This window comes from Phalangium opilio, unplaced genomic scaffold, assembly GCF_054372755.1.
Source record: "Phalangium opilio isolate 3A_F unplaced genomic scaffold, DU_Popi_V2 ptg000105l_1, whole genome shotgun sequence".
Lineage (NCBI taxonomy): Eukaryota > Metazoa > Arthropoda > Arachnida > Opiliones > Phalangiidae > Phalangium > Phalangium opilio.
The window spans coordinates 10,345,437-10,365,078 of NW_028324207.1; the positions used below are offsets into that span (position 1 = coordinate 10,345,437).

The 19,642-nt window shown below is 34.4% G+C and overlaps 1 protein-coding gene across 3 annotated transcripts in view; it reads right to left on the bottom strand.

Annotated features, from left to right (window-relative positions):
- Positions 1-2,164: 2,164 nt before the first annotated feature.
- The window catches only part of Girdin (protein girdin), a 33,147-nt gene continuing 15,669 nt past the window's right edge, over positions 2,165-19,642 (bottom strand). For all 3 annotated transcript variants that reach the window (XM_089851585.1, XM_089851584.1, XM_089851583.1), the window contains exons 13-22: positions 18,578-18,766; positions 18,400-18,494; positions 16,739-17,180; positions 15,066-15,239; positions 14,675-15,001; positions 13,297-13,529; positions 11,917-12,001; positions 11,785-11,851; positions 11,028-11,119; positions 2,165-10,790 (exon numbers count right to left, since the gene is read on the bottom strand). In XM_089851585.1, the coding sequence (XP_089707711.1) occupies positions 10,239-10,790; positions 11,028-11,119; positions 11,785-11,851; positions 11,917-12,001; positions 13,297-13,529; positions 14,675-15,001; positions 15,066-15,239; positions 16,739-17,180; positions 18,400-18,494; positions 18,578-18,766 (2,256 nt within the window). In that variant the 3' untranslated portion in view covers positions 2,165-10,238. The remainder of the gene's footprint in view (positions 10,791-11,027; positions 11,120-11,784; positions 11,852-11,916; positions 12,002-13,296; positions 13,530-14,674; positions 15,002-15,065; positions 15,240-16,738; positions 17,181-18,399; positions 18,495-18,577; positions 18,767-19,642) is intronic.

Consider the following 19,642-nt stretch of genomic DNA (forward strand, 5'->3'; position numbering starts at 1 on the left):
GTAAAGTAAACTTAATTAGGCCTACAAAGTTTCTTTGACGAATGAAGGCAACTAAATAAATTCAATCAAAGGCAAGTAACAAATTACATTAGCAGGGGAAAATCTTTCAAGGCTTACTGATCCCTCAATTAATTGGAGCTTCTTCTCGGCCACTATAAACGAAGAAACTCGTTTAATTAACGCGAGAGAAAATCAATCGAAATCTTACCCAACTTAGGCAAGCTATAAAACTATCTTATTACCTAACTTCTTTAGGCCTAACTTCATTTAATTAAGTATAGAACTTTTCCAAAAGAGAGGCGCAGTGTCCTTTGCTTCATAATTTAATTATTAATTAAATTCATTTATCTTTTAAATTCTTGTCACTTTACCTTTAAAGGGTCTGTAAAGTCGTCGGCGAACCGTTGAATAATTTAATTATTAAGTCATTAATGATTATTAATTAAATTAAATTAATTTATCTTTTAAATTCTTGTCACTTTACCAGTTAAAGGATCTGTAAAGTCGTCGGCGGACCGTTGAATTTTTTATTTTGTTGAAATACAGGGTTGCTACGGAATTTTCATATCCAAATTCCCTGACTTTTCCACCAGGTTTTCCCTAACCTTTTTAGGCCGAAGGTGTAAATGTTTACAACAGGACATTTTAAATAAACTCGATCTACATTACGTTTTCCAATGTATTTGTTGCACCAAAATGAATAAGAAACATTATAACTATAAATAACAGTCTAGAGCATTTTTAAGGATTGCTCTAGAGTTCACTCTGTGTTAAGAGAGAGGATGAGGAGAAACATTTATTACTCTTTCAATAAAGACTCATCCCCAGAAATTTTACCCGCTAAAATCAAATTCCCTGACTTTTCTGAAATTTTTTAAATTACGACTTTTCTGAAATTTTTAAAATTCCCCGAATTTTCTGAAATTTTTAAAATTCCCCGACTTTTGTGAAATTTTTAAAATTCCCCGACTTTTGTGAAATTTTTAAAATTCCCCGACTTTTCTGAAATTTTTAAAATTCCCCGACTTTAGTGAAATTTTTAAAATTCCCCGACTTTTGTGAAATTTTTAAAATTCCCCGACTTTTGTGAAATTTTTAAAATTCCCCGACTTGTGTGAAATTTTTAAAATTCCCCGACTTGTGTGAAATTTTTAAAATTCCCTGACTTTGGTAAAATTTTTAAAATTCCCTGACTTTGGTAAAATTTTTAAAATTCCCTGACTTTGCTGAAAATTTTAAAATTCCCTGACTTTGCTGAAAATTTTAAAATTCCCTGACTTTGCTGAAAATTTTAAAATTCCCTGACTTTGCTGAAAATTTTAAAATTCCCTGACTTTGCTGAAAATTTTAAAATTCCCTGACTTTGCTATAATTTTAAAATTCCCTGACTCAGCTAAAATTTATAAAATTCCCTGACTCTGCTAAAATTTATAAAATTCCCTGACTCTGCTAAAATTTATAAAATTCCCTGACTCTGCTAAAATTTATAAAATTCCCTGACTCTGCTAAAATTTATAAAATTCCCTAATTCTGCTAAAATTTATAAAATTCCCTGACTCTGCTAAAATTTATAAAATTCCCTGACTCTGCTAAAATTTATAAAATTCCCTGACTCTGCTAAAATTTATAAAATTCCCAGACTCTGCTAAAATTTATAAAATTCCCTGACTCTGCTAAAATTTATAAAATTCCCTGACTCTGCTAAAATTTATAAAATTCCCTGACTCTGCTAAAATTTATAAAATTCCCTGACTCTGCTAAAATTTATAAAATTCCCTGACTCTGCTAAAATTTATAAAATTCCCAGACTCTGCTAAAATTTATAAAATTCCCTGACTCTGCTAAAATTTATAAAATTCCCTGACTCTGCTAAAATTTATAAAATTCCCTGACTCTGCTAAAATTTATAAAATTCCCAGACTCTGCTAAAATTTATAAAATTCCCTGACTCTGCTAAAATTTATAAAATTCCCTGACTTTTCCCTGACCTTTTTGGCCCATTTTTAAATTCCCTGACTTTTCCCTGACCTTTTTGGCCCATTTTTAAATTCCCTGACTTTTCCCTGACCTTTTTGGCCCATTTTTAAATTCCCTGACATTTCCAGGTAACACTATGCATTTTACATGCTCGCATAGATATGTTGAATTTAAGACAGATTAAGTGTAGATTTTATCATTTTAATTTGTAACTAAAAAGTACAGAAAGCTCTCGTCGAAAGTGATGATAAAAATACTAATACAAAAGTGAAAAGAATTAAATACAATTAGGATAAGTGCCCGCAAAATTAAACATCGTGACACGGATTTCATTAAAAATTTACAAGAATTACAAATTCAATTAAAACCATTTTTGTAAAATATTTTTTTTTCTTTAAATATCGGTCAAGGTTGGTAAGGAAACTCACTAAAAATATTTACAATTATATTTAAATTAATCACGCGGGTTGTGAATATTATAATTAATTAGTAATTAAAGTGGTAGTCTCACAACGCAAGTTGGTGAATTTTTATATTGTCTAGGTTGAAACTCTTAAGGTTGAGAATTCTAATCAAGACATAACATATTTTACAACCTTTTGATTCCCCAATTATTATTGTACTTCATGAGTCCGACGCAGGCCATAAAATTATTTCATCGAACTTTGAGTCTGAGAAAGGTCATAAAATTATTTTAGGAGTCTGAGAAAGGGCATAAAATAATTTTAGGAGTCTGGGAAAGACCATAGAATTATTTTATGAGTCTGAGAAAGGCCATAAAATTATTTTAGGAGTCTGAGAAAGCCCATAAAATTATTTTAGGAGTCTTAGAAAGGCCATAGAATTATTTTAGGAGTCTGAGAAAAGCCATACAATTATTTTATGAGTCTGGGAAAGCCCATACTATATTTCTTGAGTGTTAGAAAGACCATACATTTATTTCATAGAACTTCATGAGTCTGACACAATCCATACAATTATTTCATCGTACTAATTGAGTCTGACGCAGTCCTTACAATATCATGGAATTTCATGAGTCTGAGACAGGCCATAAAATTATTTCACGGACTTCACGAGTCTGAGACAGGCCATAAAATAATTTCAGTTACTTCACGAGTCTGAGACAGGCCATAAAATAATTTCAGTTACTTCACGAGTCTGAGACAGGCCATAAAATAATTTCAGTTACTTCACGAGTCTGAGACAGGCCATAAAATAATTTCAGTTACTTCACGAGTCTGAGACAGGCCATAAAATAATTTCATTTACTTCACGAGTCTGAGACAGGCCATAAAATAATTTCACGGTACTTCATGAGTCTGAGACAGGCCATAAAATAATTTCAGATACTTCATGAGTCTGAGACAGGCCATAAAATAATTTCAGTTACTTCACGAGTCTGAGACAGGCCATAAAATAATTTCAGTTACTTCACGAGTCTGAGACAGGCCATAAAATAATTTCAGTTACTTCACGAGTCTGAGACAGGCCATGAAATAATTTCATTTACTTCACGAGTCTGAGACAGGCCATAAAAATAATTTCACGGTACTTCATGAGTCTGAGACAGGCCATAAAATAATTTCAGATACTTCATGAGTCTGAGACAGGCCTTAACATAACTTCAGAGTACTTCATGAGTCTGACGCCGGCCATACAATTATTTCATCGTACTTATTGAGTCTGACGCAGTTCTTACAATAATATCGTGGAATTAAATGAGTCTGAGACAGGCCCTAAAATAATTTCAGTTACTTCATGAGTCTGACGCCGGCCATACAATTACTTCACCCCAATTCTACATTTTCACCAACTTAGACGCGATGCGACTACAACTTGCACTGGCATGGAAGATATATTGGTTAAAACCTAAGACTTAATTATTTATTTTCATTATTTTAAATGCAGCTAAAATGAAGTCTATTGAGGCACAGTTAATTGGAAGATGTTTTTTTTATTTTGTTTAATATGGGAAGTTGTTTTTTCCCGTATTATTTTGAACTCCATCGCGTTTGAAAAAATTTTTCTTATTCTAAGAAAAGGCTCCAACGATATCAAGTTTCACGATGATACAGCCTTTTTACTCAATGATTTTTAAAAATAACCGGGGAAGCTTTTAAGGTGAATTATGTATTTCTAGTTGGAACCACGCCTTGCTTGTTTTTTTTTTTTAGGGTTTTTTTAGAATTTGATTACTTGGCTATATGTTTAATGCAAATATATTTAGGTTAACATCCGCGCTCCAGGACGCTGCTCGCGCTGTAGCAGCTTGCGTCGTGATTCGCGTGATCGAGTGGGCTATGCTTATGCTGAATAAATTACGAAATAAGAGAAGTTCATATTAGACAAGCCATATTTTTCGGTAATTTAAAATAAGCCGAATTAAAAATAACTTGTGGGTAAATTATTAAATAGCCTAGCATTAGTACGACAATTAAAAATTGCAATTACTTATGTTAGAAATTAGAACCTGTCCAATTAAAAAGCTAGCCCAATTAAAAATCAGCTGAGCTCATTGTCAATCAATTAAAACTCAGCTTAGTTTGCTTCAAATATTAAAACTCAAATTAGTTCGCGTCAACCAATTAAAAATAAGCTTAGTTCATCGTCAACCAATTAAAAATAAGCTTAGTTCATCGTCAACCAATTAAAAATAAGCTTAGTTCATCGTCAACCAATTAAAAATAAGCTTAGTTCATCGTCAACCAATTAAAAATAAGCTTAGTTCATCGTCAACCAATTAAAAATAAGCTTAGTTCATCGTCAACCAATTAAAAGTAAGCTTAGTTCATCGTCAACCAATTAAAAATAAACTCAGTTCATCGTCAACCAATTAAAAATAAACTCAGTTCATCGTCAACCAATTAAAAATAAACTCAGTTCATCGTCAACCAATTAAAAACAAGCTTATTTCATGTCAACCAATTAAAAATAAGCTTAGTTCATGTCAACCAATTAAAACCCAGCTTAGTTCGTGTCAACCAATTAGAAAATTACAATGCCTTAAATGAACCAATTAAAAACCAGTTTTACTTGAGATATAAACCAATTAAAATTGCGTTTCGGTTCCAACTAGATAACTGAATTCACCATAAAAACTTCCCGAATTTAACCCTGTTTCTGAACTAATATTAAATTGAATTAAAATACTTTAAAATGCCTATAATAATTAATAATTTTCATTAAAAATCTTTCGCCAATTAAAACGTATACGCACGTTAATTTATTACATTTAATTCGCCAAGCCACAACCATACGGTTTGAAGTGAAGCCGTTGCTAATAATGAATAATTAATTCTAACCCTAAATGAATTTTCACTATTCTTTAATTATTTTCAACAATGTATAATTTCAATTTGTTGTACATTATGATTTTGTTTCTTTGTTTGACCTCTGACACCGAATATTCAACGTGATATATATATAATTACACAACCATTAAGTTAGTTTATTATGAGCCAAATTTGACCGTACCGATTTGTTTTTGTATCATTTATTTCATAGTTTTACGTTTTTACTTTTGCGCCCTTTGGAGGTGACAAAAGTATTGGTCCGACCTCTACGGCTGGTTGAGATCTAACGTGAAAACTAAAAATATCAATATTTTAATTTTATAATAATGTTTTTAGGGAATATCTAAAATATAAGGAACCATTGGATTGTGCCTACAAAATAGTGCCAAAAGGAAACTTAAACATTTTTCGTCTGCTCCGGACCATTTGGTTGTATTGTAATAAATATACACTAATTACAGGCCATATTTATCTATTTACAAATTAAGAAGTAATTAGGATAGGTCGTTAATTAAATGCGCAATAACTTAAACATCGTATTTAAATAATGTAACCAAATTATTTCTTAAGTAAACCTCGTAATTTTCGTGGATTTTTTTTATTATTTGAGATATGGTTATATTTAAATTCTTTATAACTGGAAAATCAGTTCAAATCAAAACCTAACCATAGAATAAGTGTCAAAAAAGTTGCCTAAATTAGGGGTTAAACAGTTTAAGCATGACTGCCATTTTCCCCTCTTGGAGCTGGCACGAAATAAACCATTGTTAATGGAAAGAAGGAGTAACACGACGTCACAAATGTCGGTGTGAAAGCTGTAATTGTCCCATATTTCTTTCGAAATACATGCTGGTAGCGAATCTTTAACTAGTTCCTCAAATAAACACGCTTTTCGTGTTCCCTAGCTTTCATACACAAACACACTATACCACAAACTCACTAACACTCATCCCATATGGAAAGGAGTAGCACGACGTCACAAATGTCGGTGTGAAACCTGTATAATTCTCCCATATTTCTTTCGAAATGCACGCTGGTAGCGAATTTTTAACTACTTCCTCAAATAAACACGCTTTTCGTGTTCCCTAGCTTTCATACACAAACACACTATACCACAAACTCACTAACAAGCATCCCATAGTATACTAGTGTTGGGAAATACCAGACACGTAGATAATAAAACAAAATAAACCAACCTGTTGCACTGAATGAAATAATTTCGCGACTAGCTTGTTCAAAAAGGAACAATTTGAAGGAATCTGGTTACATTACTCTGGTGTTTAAGTTATTGTAGGTTAGTTTTAAAACTAAGGTCGTTACACTAAATTTACTTTACAAAAAGGCAGTGAATTTAGCCGAATTTTTTGGAGCTAGCTACTTATAGGTCATAGGTCATTTATATTTGATTCCACCGTCATTTTAATTATTACCATATTTATTATAGCTCATTTATTTTATAGTCAAGCGAATATCGTATCATATATTTTATTTTTCTAATTGAGAATTGTCATTAATTAAGTAACTACTTAAAAGTCGTTAATTGTCCAGTCCACAATTATTTACCCCCGCAGAAATATAGGGAAGGCAGTGGTAGTTATTTTTATTTGGGTGCTATATTAACTATTCCGACCACATTCTTCTGTTAATGAGGTATGGTTTACTGTACACAGGGAAACATTAACGGGTTCTTTACTTTGCGCCGAGTAGGGCTGCAAAAGTATTGGTCTGACCCCTGCTGGCTGGCTGGCCGGTTGATGGTTTTTGCTTTTTCAAATTAAAGTGAGACTTCATTCTCATTTCAATTTTAATTTTAAGTCTTAACATATTTAGGAAAATGCCAAAAAAATTAAGGGTTTTTATCGCCGATTTTGAAAGTGATTATTGCAAGAGAAAATGTGAAGTTAGTTGCTAAATTATAATTTTCAAAATGACAGTAATTTCACCCAGTAAAAGGCTTAGAGCTGATTGGAATAATAGTAATTAAAAATGCATAACTTTTACTGAGTAACCAGTAATCATAATTAAATAACACCATTGGATTACATGCCTACAGCGCCATCTATGAGAATTTCTTTACATTAACAATCTTCCCGAAATTTCATTTAATTTTCTAATTCTAGCTTTTGGTTGAAGTAGATGGCGCTTTATAGTTATTCCTCATAAAGAATGAAATTTCGCTTTAAATTTTAGTTAGGATACTTGCCTTCAGCGCCATCTATGAGAATTTCTTTACATTAAAAATTTTCCCGTAATTTCATTTTATTTTTTTTAATTCTAACTTTTGGCTGAAGTAGATGGCGCTTTATAGTTATTCCTCACAAAGAATGAAATTTCGCTTTAAATTTTATTTAGGATATAGATACGTGTATTGGTTTTATTGTTTTAACATAGACAGACAGACAGACAGACAGACACAGACATTTCACAGTGCTATAGAGAAAGAAAGAAGTTTTTGGAATTTTTACACGATGTGAATTATGGTTGGAAATAGGATATTTTATTTTATTTATTTCTTCGGGGCTGTATCATACTTCATTGGTCGATTTACGTTAATTAAGCTTCAATCGTTTGTTAATGGAAGGCGTAATATTTGTTAAAATGAATATATTAACCTTAATTAAATTGCAATTAAGTTACTTAAAGAAAGATTCAAAAAAAGATTAAGGCTTTGAAAAAAATTACCCTAAGTTTTATGATGAAAAAAATTACCCTAAGTTTTATGATGAAAAAAAATTACCCTAAGTTTTATGATGAAAAAAAATTACCCTAAGTTTTATGATGAAAAAAAATTACCCTAAGTTTTGCGTTAAAAAAAATTAAAACCAAAGAGTTGTATGTTCAGTTTTAAGCATAAGAATTAGAAGTTTAATTAGATTAATTTTTGGCAATCAATTTAATTACATTATTGCGTGGATATTGAATTTTTGCGAAGATCTAAGAAGGGGCTATAAGATTTTATAATGTCCCATTAGTAATTTTAATTTTAATCTTAATTAATTTAAGCTAATATTGAATTTATCACTTTGTTTTCTTGCATTTATTTCTTTTTCTAGCTTATCGCCGTTTTGCCTTATGATATGTCAACCCAATTAACTACATTGTGTTTCATTGGTCCATGCGTTAATAGAGAGTCCCTTTCTTCAACAAAGGCTTAAGTATCGCGAGAAACTATAAAATTCTGTCGTAAAAAGTTCTTCTCAAACTTAACGTTGAAGAGAATGAATCTAGAGTAACTGATACTGTTATTTGCTTATGATCTAATTATTAAGTCCTTTGTTAGCAGGGTAAGAGGCACTGGTCCTTGGGACTAGTTTAATTATTGCAGACCACAGGAGTCCTTATGGCAGTCTCTGGGAAATGAGAATATTTTTTAAACTAGCTATTCCTTGGGACCGAAATAATAAACTGGTGTCCGAAATAATAAACTGGTCTCCGGAGACTCTCCGGACTGGTCCCAGCCTTTGTTCTGCTATAGGTTTGCAATTAATAAAGTGGTCCCGAGGACCAGTAACCCCCACTTCTTTTAAATTTAAAAACTAATCCAAGTAATTAATAAACTGGTTTTGGCCCAGAGGAAGTGTGCATGCCATTTCCCAGACCAGACTGGTCCCTGCCTTTGTTCTCCTATAGATTTGCAATTAATAAACTGGTCCCGAGGACATACCGTAATGGCGCTGGGGGCGGAGTTAAGCCTAAATTGCCAAGTCCCTATTCTCAGGAAACATTCTAATACAACGTCACTAATTTCACCGGTGTCATTTGAGAGAGAACTTTTTAATTTAAGAACGTACTCGTACATATCGAATTGTGCCATATTTTAAAAGCCCCTCATAGCTTTCTTTCTTTCAAAGAATTATTAAAAATAGAGTTCAATAAATAGAAATATCCTAAATATTCTCATTATTATTATTATTATTATTTATATAAATGAATGAATTAATTCGTAAATATTTAAATCTGTATGTTTGTTTGTTTTTGGTGAAGAAATATAAAGTTAAGAATTTTTGTGGTAAATAAAAACTATGTAGGCCTAGGCCTATATCTTATTGTAACCGGAAGATAAGAAAAAAATGCCTCAAATAATCATAGAATGATTATGAAATTGTGGCTTCTACGCTACTACACTTCAAAGGGGCTGTTTCCCTAAGACAAAGGTTATTAATAGAACTAGGTCAGTTGCGACGTCAGTGCCTAGGTAAAACGTCACGGGCTCAGCTTTGACTGTGGGCGGCGGCCATGTTTGGTACCGCTTTGGGTCAATAGAGGGCTTTTAGTTGGAGGAGGAGCTAAGATGCGTGAGATAATATACACGGCCATACTGGTAGGTTCAACCCAGAAGATAAGCTGAAACCCACCAATATGGCTGCCAAAACCTTGGTAAGACTTAGGAGGGTGTGACGTACTACTCAGCCTACTGAAATCTCTCTATTTCCTTGATTCCCCCAATTTATTGAACCAAAACGGATGTAGATATAGCGCCATCTCAGGCAAAAAAAATTGTTTTTGCGGATTTTAAAGATGGCGGCGCCCAATTTAGGCAGGATTTCAATTTTGACGTCATAAAACACGTGATATTTGGTCCAATTTTCACATAACTTCCTGTTAGGGATAGTAGCTGCTGCTAGGGGGCGTTTTGAACATTCATGCCTTATTTTTTGGGGGGGACGAACTATGCCTAGCGTTATGACACAACTGAGGGGGTAACAGCCCCTTTAAGCCTTGTCAAGTCACGCCATCTGACGATACGAACCTAATTGAATTTAAATTAAACTAATAAAAACCTTATAACACGTACTAGGTTTCCTACCACAATATTTGCTTTCATTGGTAACAGCCCCTTTAAGAAACTAACAACGAACACTTCTTAAGCCTTGGCAAATCGCCACAGCCGACTTAACCGAATAAATTTAAACTTAAACTAAAATCCGTTGCTAGAAACAGTACAATTTTGTACCACGGTAATAGCGGTTAAACACACCCGTACTCGTACCAAACGGAGCTCTTACTTTTATCCTTAGTCGATGGAGAATTGCCGTTATTTGAATTTAATGGCGAACTATGTCTTTGCGGATTTTGCGAACCGACGATTGAATTAACGTCGTCGGAATCCGCGGCGGTATTCGCGACGTTACTGTTCAAATTATTAGTGGGCGAATTCCGTTGTTGCTCGAGTCGATTCTTACCAAAATTGCGACTACACCGAAGTCCCGTTCGAGGCATGATACTTCCAAAGACGGGTGTCGAGGACCCATCGCTTTGAACTCCGCATAAAATGGTGGAAGCTGGTCTATTTGGGGAATGGTGATAAGGAACTGGTCCGTTGTTACCTTGGGGAGGAGTTTGACCTTGACCCTGACCCTGACGTTTTGAAAGATGTTCGGGACTGATGTTCGTAATGAAATTGACTGTAGTGTAATTTTCCACTGATGTCGAATGAGGAAATTTTGATGATGGTGGAAGACCATTGTTGCTGTTTTCGCCGTTGTTACCAATCTCGTTACTTGGTGGTAATGTTGTAGTCTTAGGGCGTAGGTGGCAATTGGAATTAATGTTAGAAAATAATTGAGGCTAAGGGCCGGTGTTCCCAAAAGGGTGCACTGTGGTTTAATCGAAGAACAGTGGGATGGTTCTAAGGGCGAATTTAAGTCTTTTATGTAACTTCTGTGGAACCATCCCACTGTCCTAGTTACCACTCTTTTTGGAACACCCCTTAGCTGAATAATGATGGAAATGGAACTTAAAAGAGGGGCATCTTACAGAGTTAATATTTGCATTTGGATCCTCGGGGGTTAAAGGACCAACATCCCGAACGGGAATCTCGTCATTTTCGCCAAAACCATTGTAGCTTTCTGTTGTAAAACACATTGTTTTTGTAACATACTCCAAACAAGCATTCTCGCTTACACGCATCACAAATTTGACCGAGAACTCTTAGAAATTTTAACGAGACTAAGCACGGAATAGTGCGTCAGCTTCAATCGCGCATGCTCGCCAGCGCGTTCCTAAATTATTTCTCGCGAACACGATAGATATCATACGTTCATAAGATATGATCCTCCCATAAGTTTGTCACTGGTAACTTACAAAATGGGGCTTGTCATGAAGTAAGTGAGGGGGGAGGTCATAGATTCGAGGAGGTAAAGCGAGGGAGGCCTGGTAAGTGAGGCGCTGCTGTCAAAGGCTTAGTAATGCAGACTAAATAGGAAGTCCAGCAAAATTAATTAACCACCGAGTGTAGGACTTCAATCCTCGCTTGTCGTTCTCCCTCCAACTAGCTCGAGCTGTAAGTCTCTCAGTAGCATTACGAATTCGCATAGGTGGTGTCGTATTACTTATGGAAGGAACATATCTTATAAACTAGGCCTAGCTAAGTGAATTCGACCAAACAACGTCTCAACATTTTGATAAATCATGTTCATGCGAGAGTTCAAATTTTTGACCACACACGCTCACTCAATTGCTCAGAAGCACGCGTATTTTTACACTTGGTCAATGAAGAATGAATGAAACTTACTTCGATCAAGATTCTTCCTATTGAGTTCTTTGGCGGCGAGATCTTTACTAAACTCTCCCGAACCAATCTGAAATAGAATCGTATTTACGAATTTTATATTAAAAATTAAAAGAATAAAATAGATTATTTTACCTTTGAATTGGACAATAACTGCGATTTGGTTCGTCTCATACTTTGGGCTGAAGATTGTTGCCGGGACCGCCGATGCTCAAAACCACTTCAGGAAAATAGAAATTAAAACAAATAAGTAACGATTGATACCTAAATAAAGTTAATAAATCAAAAAAAGGTAAAATTAAATAATTAAAAAAATTAATTAAAAATAAAAAATTAAAGAAATTAAAAATAAATTAAAAAAAATTAAAAAATAAAAATAAATCAAAAATAAAAATTAAATTGAAAAAAAAATAAAAAATAAAAATTAAATTGAAAAAAAAAATAAAAAATAAAAATTAAATTAAAAAAAAAATAAAAATAAATTAAAAATAAATTAAAAAAAAATAAAAATAAATAAAAAATAAATTAAAAATAAAAAATAAATTAAAAATAAAAAATAAATTAAAAATAAAAAATAAAAAATAAATTAAAAAAATTAAAAAAAAATTAAAAAATAAAACAAATTAAAAAAATAAAAATAAATAAAAAATAAAAAATAAATTAAAACAATATAACAAATTAAATAAATAAAAATAAATTAAAAAATAAAATAAACAAAATTAAATAATAAAAAATGAAATTAAACAATGGAAAATTAAATAATAAAAAATGAAATCAAACAATAGAAAATAAAATTAATAGAAAGTTGGAATAATAATAAACAAGTAAAATGAAATAATAATAAAAGTTTAAATGAAATAATAATAATAGTTTAAATGAAATAATAATAATAGTTTAAATGAAATAATAATAAAAGTTTAAATGAAATAATAATAAAAGTTTAAATGAAATAATAATAAAAGTTTAAATGAAATAATAATAAGTTTAAATGAAATAATAATAAGTTTAAATGAAATAATAATAAGTTTAAATGAAATAATAATAAAAGTTTAAATGAAATAATAATAAGTTTAAATGAAATAATAATAAGTTTAAATGAAATAATAATAAGTTTAAATGAAATAATAATAAAAGTTTAAATGAAATAATAATAAGTTTAAATGAAATAATAATAAGTTTAAATGAAATAATAATAAGTTTAAATGAAATAATAATAAGTTTAAATGAAATAATAATAAAAGTTTAAATGAAATAATAATAAGTTTAAATGAAATAATAATAAGTTTAAATGAAATAATAATAAGTTTAAATGAAATAATAATAAAAGTTTAAATGAAATAATAATAAAAGTTTAAATGAAATAATAATAAAAGTTTAAATGAAATAATAATAAAAGTTTAAATGAAATAATAATAAAAGTTTAAATGAAATAATAATAAAAGTTTAAATGAAACAATAATAAAATTTTAAATGAAACAATAATAATAATTATAATAAAAAGTTCAGTTGTTTTACCTCTTAGGGGTGAACCTGGAATTTTGCTCGACACTCTCAAGGAACTTCTGTTCGAGTTTATTCCTTTGCCAACTCAAGTCTTTCAACTTTTTAATGAGGGCGTTATTATCATCGTGCAGAGTGTCCTCGACGAATCTCTCCAACAAACTGTGATATTCGGCTAAAAGACTAGATACGCGTTGCATTAAAAAGCTACGTTCTTCGCTCAACGAAGAATTCAGCTTGTTTAATTCCTAACACGAGGGAGAGAGAACAAAAAAAAGGCATCCATAGTCTTAGAATTTAAACATTTAGATTTAATTGTCTTTCGCATAAGGTCAATTTTCCAATTCCCAGTCTTGTCCATAGGTTTCTAGGTTTTATTTCTAAAATTCTCAGACTATTAGGGTTTCAAATCCCCCGCGCTACCCATTATTACTATTATTATATGAACCCATTTTCAAATTTTCCCCTTAGCCATTTACAGATATTTTGAAATTTCAAACCTTAAACTAACTTAATTTCTACATTATTTTCAAATTCGCGCGCATAATTCAACCCTTCTCAGACCCATTTTCATACTTAATTGCATCGCTTTTTAGACCTATTTTCATACTTAATTGCATCACCTTTTAGACCCACCTATTTCCATACTTTGCATCACATTTTAGGCTCATTTTCATATTTTGCATCGTTTTTAGACCAATTTTCATATTTTGCATCGCTTTTCAGGCCGATATTCATACTTAATTGCATCGCTTTTCAGGCCGATATTCATGTTTTGCATCACTTTTCAGGCTGATATTCATACTTAATTGCATCGCTTTTTTAGACCCATTTTCATACCTTTCATCACTTTTAGACCCATTTTCATGTTTTGCATCACGTTTTAGGCCTATTTTCATATTTTGCATCGTTTTTAGACCTGTTTTCATGCTTTCCATCACTTTTTAGGCCTATTTTCATGCTTTCCATCACTTTTTAGACCCATTTTCATACATTTCATCGCTTTTTAAACCCATTTTCATACTTAATTGCATCGCTTTTTAGACCCATTTTCATGTTTTGCATCGCTTTTCAGGCCTATTTTCATACTTAATTGCATCTCTTTTTAGACCTATTTGCATAACTTTATAGGAAAATTTTAATTTTTAAACCGCTTTATAGGCCTATTTTCATGTTTTACACCACTTTTTATGCCTATTTTCATGCTTTACACCGCTTTTTATGCCTATTTTCATGCTTTACACCACTTTATATGCCTATTCTCATGTTTTACATCGCTTTTTAGACCTATTTTCAAATTCACCCGCGTAATTTCAAATTTCGGTTAACCAATTCAAACTAGTCCGTATTTAACCCCACACACACGATCAAATTGAACACCACCACCACTTACTTCACAGTTGCTGCTCAATCGATTCAACTCGACCCCCACGGACGTTAAATGACCCTTGGACTCGGCCAGTTCCCCTTGCAGTCTCGTGTACTTCAACTTCAACTCGTTATTCTCGGTCTTCAAGGCCTTCTTGGACTCGATCAAACTGTTATTATCAACTTGAAGTTTCTCGTTCTCGTCCCTGAGAGTTTTCAAATGTTCCTTCAATTGCGAATGTTGCAATCGCAACGAAATCAAACTTTTCGGATCAACTTTGGGGTTTTCGTCCAGGACTTCCCGGAGTCTCGCAACTTCTTCTTGCGAGATTGAAACCGCTTGAAACTTATCCTAATTAACCGTTTACTAATTAGGCCTTTTCGGAAATTATTTCTACATTAAGAGGTGGTCCTACTTGAAGTACCCCGTGATCAACTTTTAATTGCCGGTGTTGCGCTTTCAACGTCGTATATTTGGCGGCCAAATTTTCGTAATCCAACGTTAGCTGATTATGCAGTTTTTGTAGAGTTTCGTGATCGTTTAGTAACGATTTTTGAATATCTTGAAGTTCCGTAATGCTGCTTTGAAGCTAACAGAGAAATAATATATTTTCTCTCTCAATTGAATCGCTATTTCAATCGCAAAATGTACTTAAGGATTGCCTAATTAACATTTTCAACTCAAATTAACTACTTGGGTTTTTAGTTAAGAACGTAACTTTTTTACTTTTGCGCTTTTGTTGCTGCAAAAGTATCGCGCAGATCCTTGCTGGCTGGACGCCTATATGGTTACTAGTTACTTGTATACTTAAGGATTGCCGCAATTAACCTTTTCAAACTCAAATTAACTACTTCAGAAGTTGACAGTTAAGAACGTAACTTTTTTACTTTTGCGCTTTTGGGGCTGCAAAAGTATTGGGCAGATCCTTGCTGGCTGGACGCCTATATGGTTACTAGTTACTTGTATACTTAAGGATTGCCGCAATTAACCTTTTCAAACTCAAATTAACTACTTCAGAAGTTTACGGTTAAGAACGTAACCTTTTTACTTTTGCGCTTTTAATGCTGCAAAAGTATCGCGCAGCACCTTGCTGGCTGGGCGCCTTTAAGCTTACTAGTTACTACGCATGAGCGCGTTGCGTATCGTACGCGTTTTCCAGCGTAATTAGCGTCGCACCATATCATTTAGTTATGGATGTAAAAAGATAAAGTAAATTTTCGTGTTTCGGAGTGTTCCATTTTAGGCAAATGAAGACATATTTTCTATTCGAGTTTTCTCAATAATTTTTAGGCCTAACCTGGCGTTTAAAGTGTTTAATTTGAAAAGAAACATCCGAAGTTTTCAATGGAATGGGTTTCGTAAGCCTATGTTTTTCCCATTGGCCGTGAAAACTTATTTCCCGAGACCCATGGGAGAATAATCAGGGTTCATACAACTTTTGGGAAGCAAATTTCCCTGAGATTTCCAGGTTTTCACCCCATATATTTCCTTGATTTTTCCCGTAAATGGAGTATCCTATGGTGCAAATGTTAATGAAAGGGGGGGGCAAACATGACTATAGCATACTCGAAAGACATCCCGGTATCTCTAGTAGAACCCGAGTTATGAGTGTCCAAAGTATAGTGTAATGTTAATCCTATGGAGGGGGCTGTGTTTTTGTACATTTTGCTTAATTACTCGGCCCCTGTTTGTCGTAGCCCTAAGTTTTTAGTATGGTTGGATGGGGGATAACTTGGACTATAACATACTAAAAGGACATCTCCGTATCTCTAGCGGAACCAGAGTTATGAGCCTCCAAAGTATACATACTGTAATGTTAATCCTATGGAGGGGGGTTATTATGAACTCCTGGTTTTACTCAATTACTCGGCCCCTGTTTGACGTAAATTTCCCTGAGTTTTACTAAAAATTCGGAATTTCCCTGAATTTTCCCTGAGGTTTTTGTCAGCTATTTATTTCCCGGGATTTTTCCAGGTTTTCCCTGTTTTCCAGGCTTGTATGAACCCTGATAATTCCCAATAAATCAAACCGAACAAACCCTCAAATTAAACCAAAACGGAAAAATAGAAAAATGACGTAACAACTTACCAATTTGACGCGATCTTCGTAGGCCGCAACCTGACACTGATAATTGGTATTCTGTGAAGTCAGGGAGGAATTCTGGGACTTCAGCAAAGACGTCTCAACCTCCAACTTGGCCAGCTTCGAATGCAGCTCAGTGTTCTGTTTATTGATACTGGAATGTTTTTGTTGTATCACTTCCACCTCGTTGGTCAAGGTGGCGTTCTGATCTTTTAGGGTCGTGGCCTGATTCCGGAAATTGCGGTTCTCCTCGTCCAGCAAGACCAACTTGCGCTCCAGACTAGCCACGGTCGATTTCAGCGAACTGATCTCTTTCGGGTTGTACTCCCGATCGCTATCTTCGCTTTTTAAGGAACTCGGTTCTTTAAGTTCTAACGCGTTAGCGCTATCGCATTGCAGCTCCTCCTCCAATAGAGAGACGTTGTCGTTGAACTCGGGGACTTGAACTCTAATTACCAACAAAATGCAACCAATCATAAGCTAGCTTTAAGACTAATTCTCTCTTCTAAGGCCTTTGTAAACTTCATTTTTGGTAAAAAAAAAAACAGTCCATCTTATTCCCGATAAGGGTGCCAAGGCTTAACACGTGATTTTTAACAGACGAACTTGAACTCTTAATTACCAACAAAATGCAACCAATCATAAGCTAGCTTTAAGCCTTATTCTCTCGAAGGCCTTTATAAACTTCGTTTTGGCAAAAAAAAAAAAAATAAAATAAAACAACCCACTTTATTCCCGATAAGGGTGCCAAGGCTTAACGACTAATTCTCTCTTTAGGGGGGCCTTTGTAAACTTCGCTTTAAGAATTAAACCTTCATTTGAGATAAAAACAATCCACCCGAATTTGATTCCAAGGCGATTTTGAACTGACAAATCCGAGTTGAAACCGTAAATATTGAAAGTTTCGATTCTGAAGCAGACAACGCGTCATTTTGACACAGATTTGTCAGCTAGCTGAAAAACGCGCGTTAAGCCTCGGCAAACACATCGGGAATAAGCTTGTAACGAAGTGATTGGGGTAGGTCATAGAATCAGGGTAAAGCGCTGCTGTCAAAGGCTTAGTAATGCAGACTAAATAGTACCAGCAAAATTAACCACCACCGAGTGTAGGCCTAGTCAATCCTAGCTAGTCATTCTCGAGCTCTCACTAAGTCCCGAGCTAGCTCTCACCAAGTCCCGAGCTAGCTCTCACCAAGTCCCGAGCTAGCTCTCACCAAGTCCCGAGCTAGCTCTCACCAAGTCCCGAGCTAGCTCTCACCAAGTCCCGAGCTAGCTCTCACCAAGTCCCGAGCTAGCTCTCACCAAGTCCCGAGCTAGCTCTCACCAAGTCCCGAGCTAGCTCTCACCAAGTCCCGAGCTAGCTCTCACCAAGTCCCGAGCTAGCTCTCACCAAGTCCCTAGCTAGCTCTCACCAAGTCCCTAGCTAGCTCTCACCAAGTCCCTAGCTAGCTCTCACCAAGTCCCTAGCTAGCTCTCACCAAGTCCCTAGCTAGCTCTCACCAAGTCCCTAGCTAGCTCTCACCAAGTCCCTAGCTAGCTCTTCCTAAGTCCCTAGCTAGCATTACGAACTTATATTGGTAGTGACGTCATACTTATGGAAGGAACATATCACTTATAAAGTTACGCGTAGACTTATGACAATTCAAGCAATAGATAAAATGACTTACTCTTTTTCTTCTTTGACACTTTCTTGCTGGAGCATAATTAACCGATCAATCTCGCTGCTAACTTGCTGATTACGAATTTTCTCGCTTACAAGATCCTTCATTTAATTTAATTCAATTTAAGTTTTAATTAACCCGATTTGAAACTAATTATTCCTTCCAGCTTCAAGCAATTAGATACCTGTCGTAAGGCGGCTAGTGTCTTCTTCGTTAAGGTGACCTGTTGCACCAATTCCCGATTTTCCTTCTCCTGCTCGCGACATCGGACCGACAAGTAACTCAGGTTTTCTTTTTCTTTGGTTAGTTGCTTGTTCTCCCTTTCGAGACTCGATGTTCGCGAAGACAGTTCTTCAATCGTAGAGTCTTTAATCTAAGCGTAAATGAACCAGTAGGGGATCATCCTCAAATAAAGCCACTGACGGCTAAACCAATTCCCACGCGTGCTAACAGAAACTAGCTTGAGTAGGCGGCACCTTCAGTCATAGACGTTGGAACGTGTATTAAGAATCCTAGACAAACTATTTCGAGGCGGGTCTCGCGCCTTTTTGTGATAGGGTAAATGGTACGTGGCGCCCCTATCGACCAGCGAATGAACTGTTAAACTTGAACAATAAACAAATACCGCAACGTTTCATCTTAAAAATTCTCTATTAGCCTTATTCCTGATCAGCGCCACTTACCCATAGCGGCGACTTTGAGAACTACTGTAAGCGGCAAGCCAATCAGATGTCGCTAAAATCTGGTGACGTCACTGACTGGCACTCTCGGGTCTTACCAAAAATGACGTCACCAGATTTTAGCGACATCTGGTTGGCTTGCCGCTTACAGTAGTTCTCAAAGTCACCGCTATGGGTAGATGGCGCTGATCAGGAATAAGGCTAATTAATAAACGTCTCTGCATCCTAGAAACACTTTTCTTCAATAATACGAAAATTAATAAAAAAAAAAAATAGTTATGTCCAGGCTCGAACCCGCGTTCTCCCTTCCAATTACTGACAGAGCACGACGCTGCTTACCTTGCGAGTGTTACCACTGTGTTAGTAGATGGCGCCACGAACGACTCTACGTATCACACACGCAAAAGGGGTTCTCCCACAGACCCGTGCTCAACGTAGAAAATTCCGAGGGGGTAGACACTCGAGAACTCAGGTGTACAATATGTCTTGAACTCAATGTACTGTCAAAGTTGATCTGTGAGTTCCGAAGGCATTGAACTCAACGCACTGTCAAAGCTGAACTCTTTGAA